The 14,907-nt window shown below is 46.0% G+C and overlaps 1 protein-coding gene across 3 annotated transcripts in view; it reads left to right on the top strand.

Annotated features, from left to right (window-relative positions):
• Window positions 1-14,572, top strand: part of TRIM37 (tripartite motif containing 37) — a 38,713-nt gene extending 24,141 nt beyond the window's left edge. For 2 of the 3 annotated variants that reach the window (XR_002092083.2, XR_002092082.2), the window contains 11 exons: window positions 278-490; window positions 944-1,083; window positions 1,712-1,806; window positions 3,811-4,011; window positions 6,201-6,512; window positions 6,707-6,838; window positions 9,030-9,216; window positions 10,024-10,142; window positions 11,972-12,203; window positions 13,233-13,317; window positions 13,837-14,572. Coding sequence is in view for 1 of the 3 variants with exons in the window: in XM_019493332.2 (XP_019348877.1) it covers window positions 278-490; window positions 944-1,083; window positions 1,712-1,806; window positions 3,811-4,011; window positions 6,201-6,512; window positions 6,707-6,838; window positions 9,030-9,216; window positions 10,024-10,142; window positions 11,972-12,124; window positions 13,233-13,317; window positions 13,837-13,840 (1,641 nt within the window). In the remaining 2 variants the exon portion in view is untranslated. The remainder of the gene's footprint in view (window positions 1-277; window positions 491-943; window positions 1,084-1,711; window positions 1,807-3,810; window positions 4,012-6,200; window positions 6,513-6,706; window positions 6,839-9,029; window positions 9,217-10,023; window positions 10,143-11,971; window positions 12,204-13,232; window positions 13,318-13,836) is intronic. The other variant, XM_019493332.2, reaches the window with a different exon arrangement.
• Window positions 14,573-14,907: the final 335 nt, after the last annotated feature.

Raw genomic sequence — 14,907 nt, 5'->3', positions numbered from 1 at the left:
AGGCTCTTTCCCAGAAACAAATTCTTATCTTACTGTGATTAATGCTGCTATAGTATATGGATTCATTCTTGGAAGTGGAGTTAGTGACTGGCCACTAAATTGAGGTTTTATTGTCACGTATTTGGAACTTGCTACTATTTTTAGTCTTGACAGGGCTGGGTTCTTCTTTGTTCATGATCCTTCATAGTGAACCCTTAAAATCTGTGAAATAAAGCCACTTTTTGTAATTTGTCTAGCTTTCTTGTCTCTTACTGTGTGCATTTTAACATATTTTAAGAGACTTGCAATTGAGCTTTCCCGTACCCAAAAGTCACGAGGCATGTCACCTCCGGACACTCATCTTAGCCCGCAAAATGATGATGGGCTGGAAGCAAGACCAAAGAAAGCTGGACAGAATCCGGAAGTGCTACTTGAGAATGTCACCACTCTGGCATCTGCGCGAGATAGCAAGGATGAGGAGGAGGACAAAATCCAGCAAGAAGACTTTAATGTAGGAAGCATCTTCTGCTCAACTTTTTGCCTTCTCTCTAATGTACTCTCATTCTAGAACTAGAGATGTAGACATGCACTTGTGCAATCCAAATCATAATACATGTTCTCCACAAAAATACAACTAATGGGTATTGAGGGAAAAGGGTAGAGACTTTTAAAAGCACTGACCTTCAGGCTAAGTGGTAGCAAAGGATTTTCTCATAAGGGAGAAAGTCCAAATTATAACTCATTGGTGAACAAATCTGAAAATGCAGCTTCCTGAGGGGTGCAGCCTTGTCTCAAGGCAAACACCTCATGTGCTGCACTTTCAGATCCCCCTGATTCCTGGGCAATATTACTGTCTATTGTTGGGGCTTTTTCTGTTTAGAATCTTTTGTGAGTAAAAGGGCGAAGGGAAACGTTGAGCTGAAGAATTCCCTTACGCAGACATTCTTGTGTTGTGTCGCTGCAGCACGACCTCTCGGACGGTGATCTGGAAGTTGACCTCGCTGGAGAGGATGAGGCAAATCACCTTGATGGTGGCAGCAGCTCATCTGCCAGTTCAACAGCCACAAGCAACACTGAAGAAAATGATATCGATGAAGAAACTATGTGAGTGACTTTATCCTCTTGTCTTCTGGTCTGATGTTCATTCCCATTGGATTGACTTTGTGTGTCATGGTGGTGGAGCGTTGCATTGCTTTCTGACAGATCAGGGACCAAGAGATGGACAGTAATTTGGAGTAGAAAGACAGGATGTCAGGCCAGCAAGGAATGCTCTGATTTTATTTTCAGCTTGTTTTTACTCAGTTCACTGGCCAAAGATATTGTGTTCATCTTGTGAACGGCTCTTTCCAAGGAACAAAATTTTGTTCTTGGTGATTAACACTCTTACAGTGTGTGGGCCTACTTTGAAGGTGTAGTATTCAAGAGGGCGGTGGGTAGAACCAGGATACTCAAGCTTCAGCCTGTCAGTAGTTGGATAGTTAAAAGGATGCTGTCAAATCCAGATAGTTAATGTGCCACGTTCTTGCAGTGTGTACAAAGGGTGGGAAAATGGGGTTCTAAAACTTCCGTGCTTTGAAGCCAGAAGTCCACACTTTTCTGAGTCAAGTAACAAATAACACCTTTTAATTTTTGTGATTTGGGGGTCCATAAAACCTTTCAGGAGTGTTCAGGTTTTTGAAGATGGTTAACCTCATAATGTTGAATTGGAGTTTGCTGGGTTTCCCTTCTGAAGGTCTGGAGAAAATGATGTGGAATATGGTAGTAATATGGAGTTGGAAGAAGGAGATCTCATGGATGATGCTGCTGCTGCTGCCACTGGAGCATCAGGTATGAAAAGAAAAATTCGGAATTGAAGATGCGGTAGCTCATCACCTTCCCTCCCCTGCTCTCTTCACTGCCACGTCAGAGGCATCACCAAGCTGCGTATTCTGCAGAGCTTGCTGTTTTTGGAAATGCTGCATCACATAGTGTTTACTGGTTATTGCAGTAGAGGGCAAATGACTCATTGGTTCAGGGAAAAGTCCTGAGGAGCTTTGTTGGATGTCCTGACAAATCAGTTACAGCTGAAGTTTCTCTGTGAGCCTGCATCTTTTTTTAGACTTTTTCATTCCAGTCAAAATAGACCAGCAAGCCCAGCTCTTCTACTGTGCTAATGTCACCATGCCCCTGAACCCTTGACACATTTCCTGCAGATCTTACAATGCCACTTTTCCTTGGTCTTAATTATGTGAGGGGGATGGAATGTATGAATCCTCTTAAACACCAAGCAGGAATGGAGTTTGGATATACATAAATGGTGCTCTGTAAGACGGCTTGCAGTGTAAAGGTGAATTTGGTCCAGAATCTAAGCCTAGGTTGTCCCCTCCCCCCTTCTCCCCCCAGTAATTTATTTTTAAACTATTGAATCTGTTTAAGGGCATTCATTAACTAGTGCCCACAAATAGCACTGGGGGAAACAAATGTGTGCAGCAGTAACAAATTTGATAATGATCCAGAACAGCAGCATTCCTTCACTCCTTGCTCTTTTCACTCTCCATATTAACTTCTGTGTTATTAGCAATAATCAATGCTATGCCACGGATAAGCTCTGCCTCTTTAAATTCTTGGGAACCAGACAGTTGTGATAAGCCTGACTAATTCATTTAAGAATGGCATTAATCAGTTAAAAACAGAGATGGGGGTGTTGATGTTGATAGAAGTGTTGCATAGGGTGTATGTTGCTCACAATTTTAGTAGTTCTTGCTTTAATTCAAAGAATTGTGGAACCAGTTCACTTTAAGGAAAATGTTTCACTTTTAATTGCTCCTAGTGCTTTTCCACTAAATACTGATAATGCTGTTTGTAGTCACTTGCCTTGGAAAGCAGCCCTACTGGGCTGTTGAGACTAATCTCCCAGATTAGGACTGCAGACACAGTGGCTGGGTCTTGGTTCTTAGGAGATTCCTAACTGCTAGGTAATGGGAACATGTGATAGTGCAAAGTGAGGCTTAATTGAAGATCTCCCTCGACCACATAAAGGAAACCTTAATTTAAAAAAAAAATATGTAAATCGATAGAGCAGGTTAATGTACTTTTACATGATTAAGGCAAATACCATTGACTTTCCATTGCTCAGGCTGCTATGATAGGCTTTCTGGCCTCTGTCAGTACAGCTATTTTTTGTTAGAGTGCTTTTAGAATCTGTCTGTATGTAAAAAATGCTTTTTACGGAAGCTCTGTTGTGTTGCCCTGAAAGCCTGCTAGGATGGCGTTCTGAAATCAGACCAAGGGTTTGCAAGGGCCGTTCCCCCTTGTCTCCTGGTTCACCCTTCTTTAAAACCTTCTACAAGGGAGGGGCTGCAGTATTTTTGTGCACGCAGTGCTGAGGGAGAGTCGCTTGACTTCATGATTCATTATAATCTACCTGATCCCTTCTAAGCTTCATTCTGTGGGTGTTAAAGACCCCCTCTCATTTTTAATGGTCTTGATGTTCCACCAATCAGATTATCCTTTGTTCTGCAATTCTGCTGTCTGTTAGGTGCTTCTGGAAATGAAGCTTGTATTTCACAGATTGTTTTTAACTTATTTCAGTTAAGTTATATTTATTTTTGCTTCAATCTTAGACTGAATAATGTAGCCTTAGGTCTCTAGCATATTAGTAAAACTTCTGGTTTATTTTTAACTGTAGAAAAAATGTTGTTTTCTATGCAGTGATGCACCTCGCTAACTGGACCCCCCCTTTTCAAAATTGTAGATCCACCCGTGGGGACTTCTAGCTTCTCTGCCAAGTAAATCCTGATGTGCACTTATGTGTGCTTTCCGCACAGCTTGGACTTGTGCTCTTTCTTTCAGGTAGCAGCCATGGCTATGCCAACCCAAGCAGCAGAGCATCAAGGCGGGGAGGAAGTAGTCTTGGCTCAGCAGCCAGCAGCAGTTTGCTAGACATAGATCCCCTGATCTTAATACACTTTTTGGATCTAAAAGACAGGAACGGTATGGAAAATCTGTGGGGACTACAGCCACGTCCTCCTGCCTCGCTTCTGCAGAACAGAGGTAAGTGGTGCATTTAAAGCAAGTTTTATGTCTTTCCTGAGGAAGATGTGCATCAAGTAGGTATCCGTTTTTCTGGCCTGCTCATTTTGAAGTGGGGCCAATGGAGATGGTTGAGGAAGAATGTCACTGAGTTCTTGGGAGCTGTTGATATGCAGCCTTGGTGGTGCCATAGCATTAGGTATGCCGTTAGGCTGATAGGTCCTGACCTTAATTTTGTGAACCAGAAGAAAGATGCCTCGTGGTAAATAGAAATCTGTCGCAACGACTATTGTAGAAGGTCAGTTACTCCTCTTGTACACTATTAGGGAAGAATTGGTAAATTAACGCCACGCTCTTAAATAGATTCACCATGGCTGACACTTGTTTGGGGCTATCCAGCCCACAGCCACCATATCTTATTGCAGATCCCTTTGAAACCACCATTTGGTGGCTTAGTAGGGCAGAAGAGAAATGCTAGTTCATCTGATACATGGATGTAGTTTTCCTCTTGCCATAGTCGTGGCATTTACATTATTGAATCGAAAGATGAAAAGCAAATAGTTTTGCGCTTTGCAGTTAGTTTGTAGCATGTGCAGCTCCAACAAGAAGCAGTTTGAGGCAGAGTGAGCTACAGATAATCCTGGGCTGCATACCGGAGGCAGCTGCTGTCAGGACTCTGCTTTGCCAGAACTAGAAAGAGCAGCTGATGGGACTGAAGAGATGGGGAAGGCTTGCATTACTAGCAGTGCTGCCCAAACCCAGATTCAGACCCCCCACCCCCTCACCCCCCCCCCCCCCAATATGAGGCGATGTGCTAGTTTAGGATTTCTGTATCCTTCAGCTGCTTACTGCAGAATCAGTATCATCTATTTTGCTGATACCTCCAAAAGACCTGCCTCTGGTGCCCATGGCTTATTCAGTCATCCTGTTAGAAGAAGGCTTCTGGCTTTTTTCTTTTCAGGGCTGGCTAGGTTTCACCTTCTTGGTTTCCAGGTGCCATTGGAGTTGACAGCTCTGAGCCAGGTGAATTTGCAGTGAGACACTTAAAGGATTGAAAGCATTACAAATAGATTTCAAAGTAGATCTAATGCTGACTTGTTACCGTATAGGCTTACCCATGTATTATGTCTTAGCCCTGATCTTGTGCAGCCAGTTCCCTAAGGGAGTTCTTTCACTTCAGACTCTTTCTGAACTGTCAGTTAATTTGAAATGCATATAAAATTCATGCTGGTATCCAAGAAATGCATTTGCCATCAGACTAGCTAGCAAGCAGGTGAACTCTCACACCTGCCTAGCAGTAAGAATTGGCTCCCTTCATCATGAAGGGCACACAAACGGAAAGGGCAGCTCCCAGCACTACAGAGCTGTCTTCTTGCCCACTTCCCCCTGAGGTTCAAAGGCTGGGAGAGCTGCTGTCTCCCCAGACAGGAGGAAGCTAATGAAGGTGAATTAAGTGAGATGAAATAAAATCAGCTTCCGTTGGGCACCCATTTCCCATTCACCCACTGGAGGTAATACAGGAGGGTTTAAGTGTTACACAGGAAGCCTAAAACATGTGCGTGGGGAGGGTGGGGGACAGTCTACCTCAAGAACTGATGGTAGCAGAGGCTTTGTTAGAGAGCATATGGCAGTCCAGGGTTCACATTATCACTTGTTGCCAGTGTGAACAGGATAACACTGTTCTGGTCCCTATTGAAGTGTGCTTTTGACAGGTGCTGACATTTTTTCTTTACACTCTTCTATTTTCCTAGCAATTAAAGGTATAACATGGATATCTGCTAACCTCAGGGGGGAACTGTGTTTGCATTAGCCCTTTCTCTTAGCAGCGTAGAGGGCCCTTGGCTCCTAGCTGCATCAATAGGATGGGTAGGTTAATTTGGAACAACTGTGGAAAAACCAGTTGTAAAAATCTGAAGCTAATAAAATAAAAAATACTTGCTGATGGGATGTTAAACCTGTTTCACACCATTTGCAACCCAAATGTTGCAGCCTTATGCCAGTGCTGCAGGACCCAAATGTGAAACGGATGCATTTCCTCTTACATAACCTGGTGGACCGCAGAGAACATGTGAACTGTGTGAAAATAGTAGGGCAAAACAAGTGAGGTCCCACAAATCTTTTTAGCTTCATGAGGCCATTAACTTGTCAGCCAGTCCATTCTCTGGACACTTTTTAACCTTTGTGTCCCTTCAATCTTTCCTCTTCTAAAGCATCATCCTATTCTCTAAAAGATCGAGACCAGCGGAGGCACCAGGCCATGTGGCGCGTGCCCCCTGACTTGAAGATGCTGAAGAGACTCAAAACTCAGATGGCTGAAGTTCGAAGCAAAATGTCTGATGTGAAAAACCAGCTGTCAGAAGTAAGAAGCAGCAACACAGGCTCTTGTGATGGACAGCCTGGCTTCCTCCCTGTTGACCAGGGGGCTCTGGCTGCCTGTGGAACAGACAGCTGCAGCAAGCTGCAAGAACTGGGAATGGAACTCTTGACAAAGTCCTCGGTTACAAGCTGTTACATAAGGAACGGTACGTGTGTGGGGAGGGGAGAAGGGGCACTTATAACTGTCACTTCCCTAGACTGCAGTTGTATCCAGGAATAGATGTCTGCCAGTTAAGCTTGAGCTGAGTTTGATTACTCAGAGTATATCTCTGTTGAGAGCTCCAGAAGCATGAAACCAACCCACTCTCTTATTGAAAGAAATTAAATGCTTTGTTTGCAGCCACAAGTAAGAAAAGTAATTCACCCAAACCTGCCCGGTCTGGAGCAGCAGGCAGCCTGTCTCTACGAAGAGCCATGGACTGTGGGGACAACAATCTTCGCTCAAAGGGAGACTGTCTGACTTCCTCTGAAGGTAAACCTGGAGTCTAGAGATGTGCCTTGTAACGTTTCCAGGAACCTCTTGTAAGAATGCTTCTCGGAAGCTTGCCCTTGCCCTTGGGAGAAGTCTGTCTGAAAATATACACATCACCTACTTCTCCTAAATAGACTGTATATTATAGAACCAGTACAGCACTTTGTGGACCAGTCACACCATTGTACTAAGCTTTTGCGTGGCAAGATACAGGAGGTGACAGCACCTCTCTGCTTGGCACCGGTTAGGCCCCATCTGAGTACTGTGTGCAGTTCTGGGCTCCACATTTTTAAAAAGGATGTGAAAAAATTAAAGAGAGGGTCTAGAGGTGGGCAACAAAGATGATCTGCTTGGAGTGCAAGTTGCACAAGGAGAGGCTGAAGGAGCTAGGCATGTTCAGCTTGCAGAAAAGGCACTTAAGAGGGGACATGATGGCAGTCTTCAAATACTTGAAGGGTTGCCATCAAGAAGAGGGAAAGCACCTTTTCTCTCTTGCCACAGAGGAGGATGTGGACCAGTGGCTTGAAGTAGCAGCAGTGTAAATTTAGATTGGATATCTGGAAAAACTTCTTCACTGTGAGAGTAGTGAGGCTGTGAAGCAGATGCCTAGGGAAATTGTGGACTCCCCATCACCGGAGGTGTTCAAGAGGAGCTTGGGTGGCCTCTAGTCAGGGACAAGATCTAGGCATAGCTATGCTTGTTTCCTACCGCGGGTATTTCCAATGCTTTGGGGCTCTGCTGGTTGCTCCCTGCCCTGCCCTTCCCCTCCCCACCTTTGTTTCCTGCTCTGTGTGTCTGGGTGTGTTTAAGCTTCCCCAGAGGCATCGGGTGTTGGCTACAGCTAAGGCTGAGGACTTCAACTGAGGTGTGGCAATTCTTCTGCTAGAAGCAAAGCTGGAGTTGCCTGGCTAGAGGGTCTTGCCCCTCTGCTCTGGGTCAGACTTATTGCCATATTTGGGGTCAGGAAGGAATTTTACCCCATGGTCAGATTGCTGTGGACTGTAGGGATTTTTGTCTTCCTGTGTAGCGGGGGTCATGGCCCTCTGCCCAGGAGCTCTTGAGCGTATATTGACAACATTTTATGAAAGCCGGGCTTTGGCCGTGGTGGTTCCCCCACTTAACCCGTGGCAGATTAAGTGTTTGGTCTATGTTGTGTTGGGATTGAGAGTAGAGTTTAGGTGAAGGTTTTATGGGCTGGTTTGGATAGGGATGATCCGGCCTCAGGCAGGCGGGTGGAGTAGGTGACCTGTCAAGGTCCCTTCCAGCCCGACTTCTCCATGACCCTGACACTGCTGTCCAGCACCGCTCATGCTTGGTGCTCCAGAGGCATCCTTGTTCCGGCAGTAACCTCTTGCCTTTCTAAAATAGTTTTAACACCCTATTTTTGCAGTCAGTCTCTTGTAATGCTATATTTTAACTTCTCCTTTATTAGCCATGCCTCAGAAGTTTGATTCTTACGCTGCCTATAGGGCAATAGACAATTCTATTTAAAGTTCTTGGGAGACTTATTCCTGTGACGGGTATCAGTGGAAGTAGATGCTGTGGTCACTAGACAAGCTCTCTGGCTTTTCAGTGCAGCATCATGGGTGGCAGTTCCAGGAAAGCTGTACTACAGAAATCTTGAAATGGAGGGTCCCAAGCAAGCATTGGGAGAGGTTACTAGCCTTGCCCTTTCCACAGTGCTAAACGGATGTGGGATCCAAAGGAGAGCTCCTGGGATGGGGAGTGGTGGAAATCTCTACCCTGCTGATGTAGCAGCCATCACAACTGCTGCCACGAAGGCTGCTGCCCAAGTGCAGAGACGTGCCTTTGCATGTTCGTAGCATAGTTGCTGGATTGGAGCATCTGCTGCTTAAACAAAGCAGCACGCTGACTTCTCGGTGTTCTCCACCCAGCTAGCAAATGGCCCCAGTTTTCCTTCTACATAAGTCTGAGTGGTGTGTCTACCCCAGGAAGTCTTGTATGGGAGGTCCTGACCTTGTGCTCTTGGAAGCAGGAACTGTAGAAGAGACCTGCCCCCAGAGCTCATGAAACCACCCTAATGGCAAATACTGCTTAGGCAGGGACATTAAATGCCAGTTATCTTTGCCAGCATTTGCCACCCAAATTCATAATCCAATTTGTGTCTTTCACTCAGTGGATTTGGGAAATGTCTTTGTTGCACTCTGGAACTCGCTGCTGCTTTTCCCAGGTTGCATAGGAAGTGCGAAGCATAGCACCAGGCACAGCTCCCCCAGGCCCTTGGCCAACGGTGCTGCTGGCGAGGTGTTGCTGAAGCCAGAGGACAGGCATTGCGAAGGCTCAGATTGTGATGTGGGGGTTCCTGGTTTGAACGGTTTAAGTGCTGCAGAGAACACAAGAAAAGCTATTGCCCTGGGGTAAGTTCTTCCCTTGCTGAACAAACCACTACAATCAGGTGTGTGCGGCCAGGAGGGTAAATGACTTTGGAGCTCTTGCTCCTGCCACTGGTGCCTCCAGGTGCCTGCCATGGTCCACGCATGGGCTGAAAGTCCCTCCTGTTGTCCCTTACGTAGAATGGGGGATAGAGCAGCTCACTTGAATGACTGCCCCAGCAGAAGGTGGTGTGGTTTGCCTGCTTTGGTTTGCGGTCCCTTGCTTATTTTTCTAGTATTTCTCCCCATAAGCCCTCCCAGAGGAGTTGGTACATGGCTTCTTTCTGTGGGGGAGGGCATTTTATCTGGAATCCGCTCCCTTTTTTGTTGCTAATTTGAGAAGTCCCTAAGTACAGTTTAGTTCCCCAAGATGGGACACAGGTGCCATGAACTAAGCAACTGAGTTTCTCTACATACCCAGCAAGTGCCTGATGGGGTGACCTCTTGGCTCTGTGGCTGTCTGTGATGTGAGAGGGCAGCTTGAAGAAGGCTGGCTTTAGGAAACCTGAACTTTTCCATCGTAGGTGTGGGGTAGAGACAAACTCCAGTGGCTGGGTGATTCAGTGGTGTACATCAGAGGAAGAATGCTGCCTTGGGAGAACCAGCTTTCTACTTCTAAGTCACAACTAGAGCCCTGTGAATAACCCACCCAAGTAGCTTCAAAGTTAGAGGTTTCCCTGGACGTGGGAGAGGCTCAGCTGGTGCTATCCGGCAGGTGGCAGGAGGACCCGCCCCATGTCTGCACTGAATGCTTTAGGTGCTATAGGATGACTCTCCCAACCCCTTTTCAAGGTCAAGTTCTAAAGGATGTTGTACAGAAGGAGCACCGACAGCTGATCTGGAAAGCAACTCGGAAACTGGGGAGCTCCAGGCTGTGCTCTCTGAAGTTGCCTCAGCAGGACCAGAGGAAGGTAAATAACCCTGTGAGCCATGTGGCGACTCCTCAAGCCCTACCACTTCGTTTCTCCAAATTGGTATGTTTAAAAAAAAACCCCTACTTGGTGGCTGAACTGCGTAGCATTTGGTAGATTCATTATAAATGTAGAGCGGGGGGCTGCTCGCAGGCTGTAGGTGTCTCAGACATGATGCAGTCACAGTACAATAGGACTCTAGAGAAGCAGGAAGTATTTTGAGGAGCTTTCTCTTAGTTTGGGTTTCTAGTTTAGTTTCCCACCTCCAGATGTCTGTCTGTGTGTCCTATAATTAGACATACAGTTGTAAAAAAAAAAAAAAAAAAAATAACTGCATCTAAATATGGATGCCACCTATGCTATTTTAAAATCTAGCAGGAAACCTTGAGCGTAGGGCTTCTGGTTTGTGGGGTAATCGCAGTGGTGGCTGGCACCATGTCTGCATTGGGACAGCTCTTCAGTCTAGTCTAAAGCAGACTTTCCAGCATGCGAGTCCACTATTTCCTGTGAAAGCTGGAAGGTATCTTAGCTATTGAAAACAAAGGTTCCAGTCTCTTTCTTCTTGCTGAATGCTTTTCATGCTGGAGGACTGACTTATTGATGGTCTGTGTGGAAGAGTGGCTTTTTTTCTTCATATCTTGTTGAAACTCTGCTGCCTTCCACCTCTGCACTAATTTGAATTTCAATGACTGAATTGTAGCACAAAGCCTATATTAAAGTGCCAGCATCCATCTCTCTCTGCAGTGTGCAACATTGTGTAGGTGTTGGCATTTGCAGAAGGTCTTGCAGTGACATAAAACTGAATTTCTTCTCTTAGTCACTGCAGCATGATCGTGATGCTTCCTGCCGTTCTCCTGTTCTAGAAGGGAGCCCTAATAGAAAAAATGTTTTTTAAAAGTAAAATATTTCATTGTTAAAACCCCAGGAAACACATCTTACAATTTATTTCCTTTGAGAGAGGTAGAGTCGCAAGAACAGAGCCATCCATATCTCAGCTGCGAGAAAGCAAATTGTTAGGATTAGCTGCGAGTCCTGAGAACTAGATTTCTCAGTCCTTGGAACAGGCAAACCTGCTCCTCCATCTGGTTTGAATTGGGGATCATCATGTTATGCTTATGTGTTTAAACAGATATAGCTCCAGAAAATATTGAGAGGCTGGTTGTAGGATTCTCATGTTAAAATATTATTTGCCTAATTTTGCTCAGACACGACACTGCTGAAATTCCACAATGAGTCAGTGAAGTGTAGCTTTGCCAGGTTTTAGGGCCTGGCCAACTTGGACAAAGCAGTTGGAAGACCACCTGAAAGCAGTGATTTCTCAGCTCTCGTTTGAGCTGCAGCTGTGATAAAATCTTCAGAATAAATGAGTGTGGGTACAAGATGAGGTCACACGAAGTACCCCATTAGTCAGCTCTTGTGCTAGCCAGTGGGGTATAGGTACACTGCAAGTCTGGATCGTTACCAGCCGTCTGGTGAAGCCCTGGGAAAGGTGGGCTGGTAGCTACCTGAAGACAGCAATGAAGCTGGGAGGAAATGCAGATGGTTGAGTTTGCACTCGGAACACAACAGACTTGTTTAGGGCTGCTCCTTTGAATCGGGCTTCTGAATTGCCAGACCAAGCTGGAAATGGTCCGCAGGTGGCTTCTGCTGCTCATCCCTTTGGGTAGATGCACTGAGCTCCAAATGTGCCCACTGCTCCTCTTCCTTGTTCTGTGGCCAAGTCCTGGCACTAGCTGTTGGTGCATCTTGGGAGTGGCAGGAAGCTGAGGAGCTTGGTGACGGGATTCTCACTGCAGCTGTTACTGAGCATTATCCTTTGCTCCTTGCAGCTGGGCTGTGCCAGAAGCATGTCCTCCACCTCCTGCCAGGCATGAGCAGTGACAGCGACATTGAATGTGACACTGAAAATGAAGAGCCGGAGGATGCCGCGTCATCCACAGATGGGTTTAACCATGCCTTTGCCGTCCAGTCCTCGAGCGAAGGTAGAACCCACGGTGACAACATGCAGTCAGAGGGCAGATGTCCAAGGGCCAGCCCTAACCTGGCTTGCGTTTTATGTGGGTAAATGTCATCTCCCAAGGCCAAGAGACGCAGTGCTGTGCCCCACGGAGCATTTGCCAACATTACTGGCTTGAGCTTGAGGTCTTGTTTAGCCTGTTTTTTATTACAAGACAGGGACAGAATTTTACCTCGTTCTGAGCTGAAATGACATTCGCGTCCTTTCACACTGTACTTCATTTAAGCAAGGGGGGATAGATCACTATGTTCAGGGTGACCCAGCAGACATCTTTCATTTAACTTCAGAAAGGCAGAACCTCATGCCCAGCTTGGAAGGCCACAGAGCAGCTACGGTGTCATCCACCTCTGGGTGGTGAGCATGTCCTGAGAACAGACCCCAGTGTCCCTGCAGAGCTGCAGTGTTGAGTGGCAAGTTTGGGAAGTGTGTGAGGGCTCTGTGGTGTCAGATTTCCCCCCCCCCCCCCCCCCGGCTTTAGGGAGATTGAAGGGTGCAGTGGTTTTCCAGCTCATCTCCTCCACAAACCTAGCTGGCTTTTGAGCAGAACAGCGGACTTGGGTGCAGCTAGAGGTAATGGGCAGTAAGTCATGAGAACTGAAATAAGATTCCCTGGTAATGAGGGTGCCTCTTAAATGACAGTAATCTGCTTAGGAGCACTTCAGCTTGGTTTTCAAAGGGGTAAAAGTCTCTGACACTCTTGTTCTGTGAAAACGGTAGGAACTTGTCATGGGGCTACTTGGAACTTGTTCAGCTGATTGGTGAGTCTAAGGAGGTTGGGTAGTGGTCTGGCATCAGTGTCAAGCCCGGGTCTGGGTTCCTTACTTGGAACCAGCTCAGTGGCTGATTCTGAATTAGGCTGCAGAACTCCACGGCAAACATTGAATCCTGAAGTGACAGAAGAGTCCAAACACTGCCGCTGGAGAGCAGCCCGGTGCAGGGCAAGGGTTTTTATCTGCTGTTAAGAATGAATTCTCAGTCTCCTCAAGACTTGCAGATCATGGAACCAAATGCTTCAGTTAAATTAGACTAGTTTGGGGTGCCGGGCTAAAAGATCATCTGTAACTGTCTTTCAGTCCTAGAGCTGGGTTCCATGTTTTCTGAAGGTGATCAGACTGGTCCTGAAGATCTCGGTTTTGCTGCTGGCGAGGACAATACCAGGTAATTGAATGCTGCTCTGGTGGCAGGTCTGCTTGATCCCAGTCATCTTGAAAAATCAGAGCTGCTTAATATTCTCAGCTCTCTGGTTTGAGCTTCCTGTTCCTAGATCCCCAAATGAACCACGGAGCAGTGCATGTTTCCATCAGACTGGGAGATTGTGGAAGGGGAGGATAGAGGGGAACATAATGCACAGAATAATTAATACCCTGCCACTTGCAGCTACTTCCCAGAGCAGATTTGTCTGTGGGTGGAAGTTGGTGAGATCCTGGCCCATGTCCGTGATTTTTCTTTTTACATAGACTTTCAAGACCAGTTTGTACTCTCGTCCCTCCCTCCTTCCCTACCCACGCCTGACTGGTCTTCAGTTATCAGAGGTTTCGTATCTGTTCTTTCTGTGGGAGGGTCTAGATTTCAGTGTCTTAAATCCTTCAGACACTTCCTGCCTGCTCCATAAACCATAATTGCTCTAATACAGGCCCTGTTTAATGAAATAATTGTATATGATTCTCTTTGGGCCAGGTAGAGGATTGGGTTGGTGACTGCAGAAGACTGTCTTGAAGAGCTGGGTTCACACTAACCTGCTTATGCCCCTGAGAAGAGGTACTTTTGCCACTGGAACTTACTTATGCCATCAGGATTGCTCATGGTAGAATAAGCTGACTTCATTACATTCTGTAGTTCTTCCTCACCACCTTGAAACCTCTGCATAGGTCCCCCTGCCCTGTGAAAGCCTCTTATAGCAAAAAGACTGCGTTCCTCTTGGTTCAAACATATTCTCTGAACAAATGTTCGAAAGGTGCTGGAGCCCTGTGAGCATGCTTGTCTAGTGACTCTGAGGCGGGTGCAGTGGAGGAGGTGTAGGAATAATAGCTGTGCCAGTAGAAACACAGGGGACCCTACAGATATGTTTTAACTTAACGTTAAAGAGGAGCAGCCTCTCCAACCATTAGTTACCCTCCTCTTCCATCTCCACCTTGGACCAACTTGGAACGTGTTGCCAAACCTTTTTTTTTTTTGCCTCCGTGCATTGCATTTGAGCTGCTAAACAGTTTGTGAAGCTACGACGAAAGCTGAAAAACTGGCTGTTGAAAAAGCAAAGGTAACTGTAAATGTTCGTAGAGTGTTCCTGTCTCATCTTGCTGTATGTACTGGAGTTCTTTTTGTATGTAAGATTGTTCCCCTGTGTAACTGCTGTGCGATTCATAGTTTAGTTTGAAACTTTGCACTTTGTTAATAAAATGAACATTGAAATACAGCGTGAAATCGTTTGACGCCCATCTATACACGGGTACAATTGCAGGTGCTTATGCATTTAAAAAAGAAAAAGCAAGACTCTCTTTATCCTTTTGTGCTGCACGCCTGTGTCTGCAAATTATTCAGCTGAAGTTGGGATTGTTTTTCTTTTCCTTTCAGTTGCATCATTAATAGAATTGAACATTGGCAGCTGAAGTCCCGTGTAGGAGTTAACGGTCCATCTGGGCTTTTCAAAAATGCACTGTGTTGTTGGCTGTTTGAGGTGGAACTGGGGCAGAACCTACCCCCAGTGAAAGCAGTTGCCATGTAGTTGACTAACAGCCGTTCTCAATCCCT

Source organism: Alligator mississippiensis, chromosome 14 (genome assembly GCF_030867095.1).
Source record: "Alligator mississippiensis isolate rAllMis1 chromosome 14, rAllMis1, whole genome shotgun sequence".
In the NCBI taxonomy this organism is placed as follows: domain Eukaryota; kingdom Metazoa; phylum Chordata; order Crocodylia; family Alligatoridae; genus Alligator; species Alligator mississippiensis.
The sequence above is the reverse complement of the archived record's forward strand: the minus strand, read 5'-3'. Positions and strand labels throughout refer to the sequence as shown.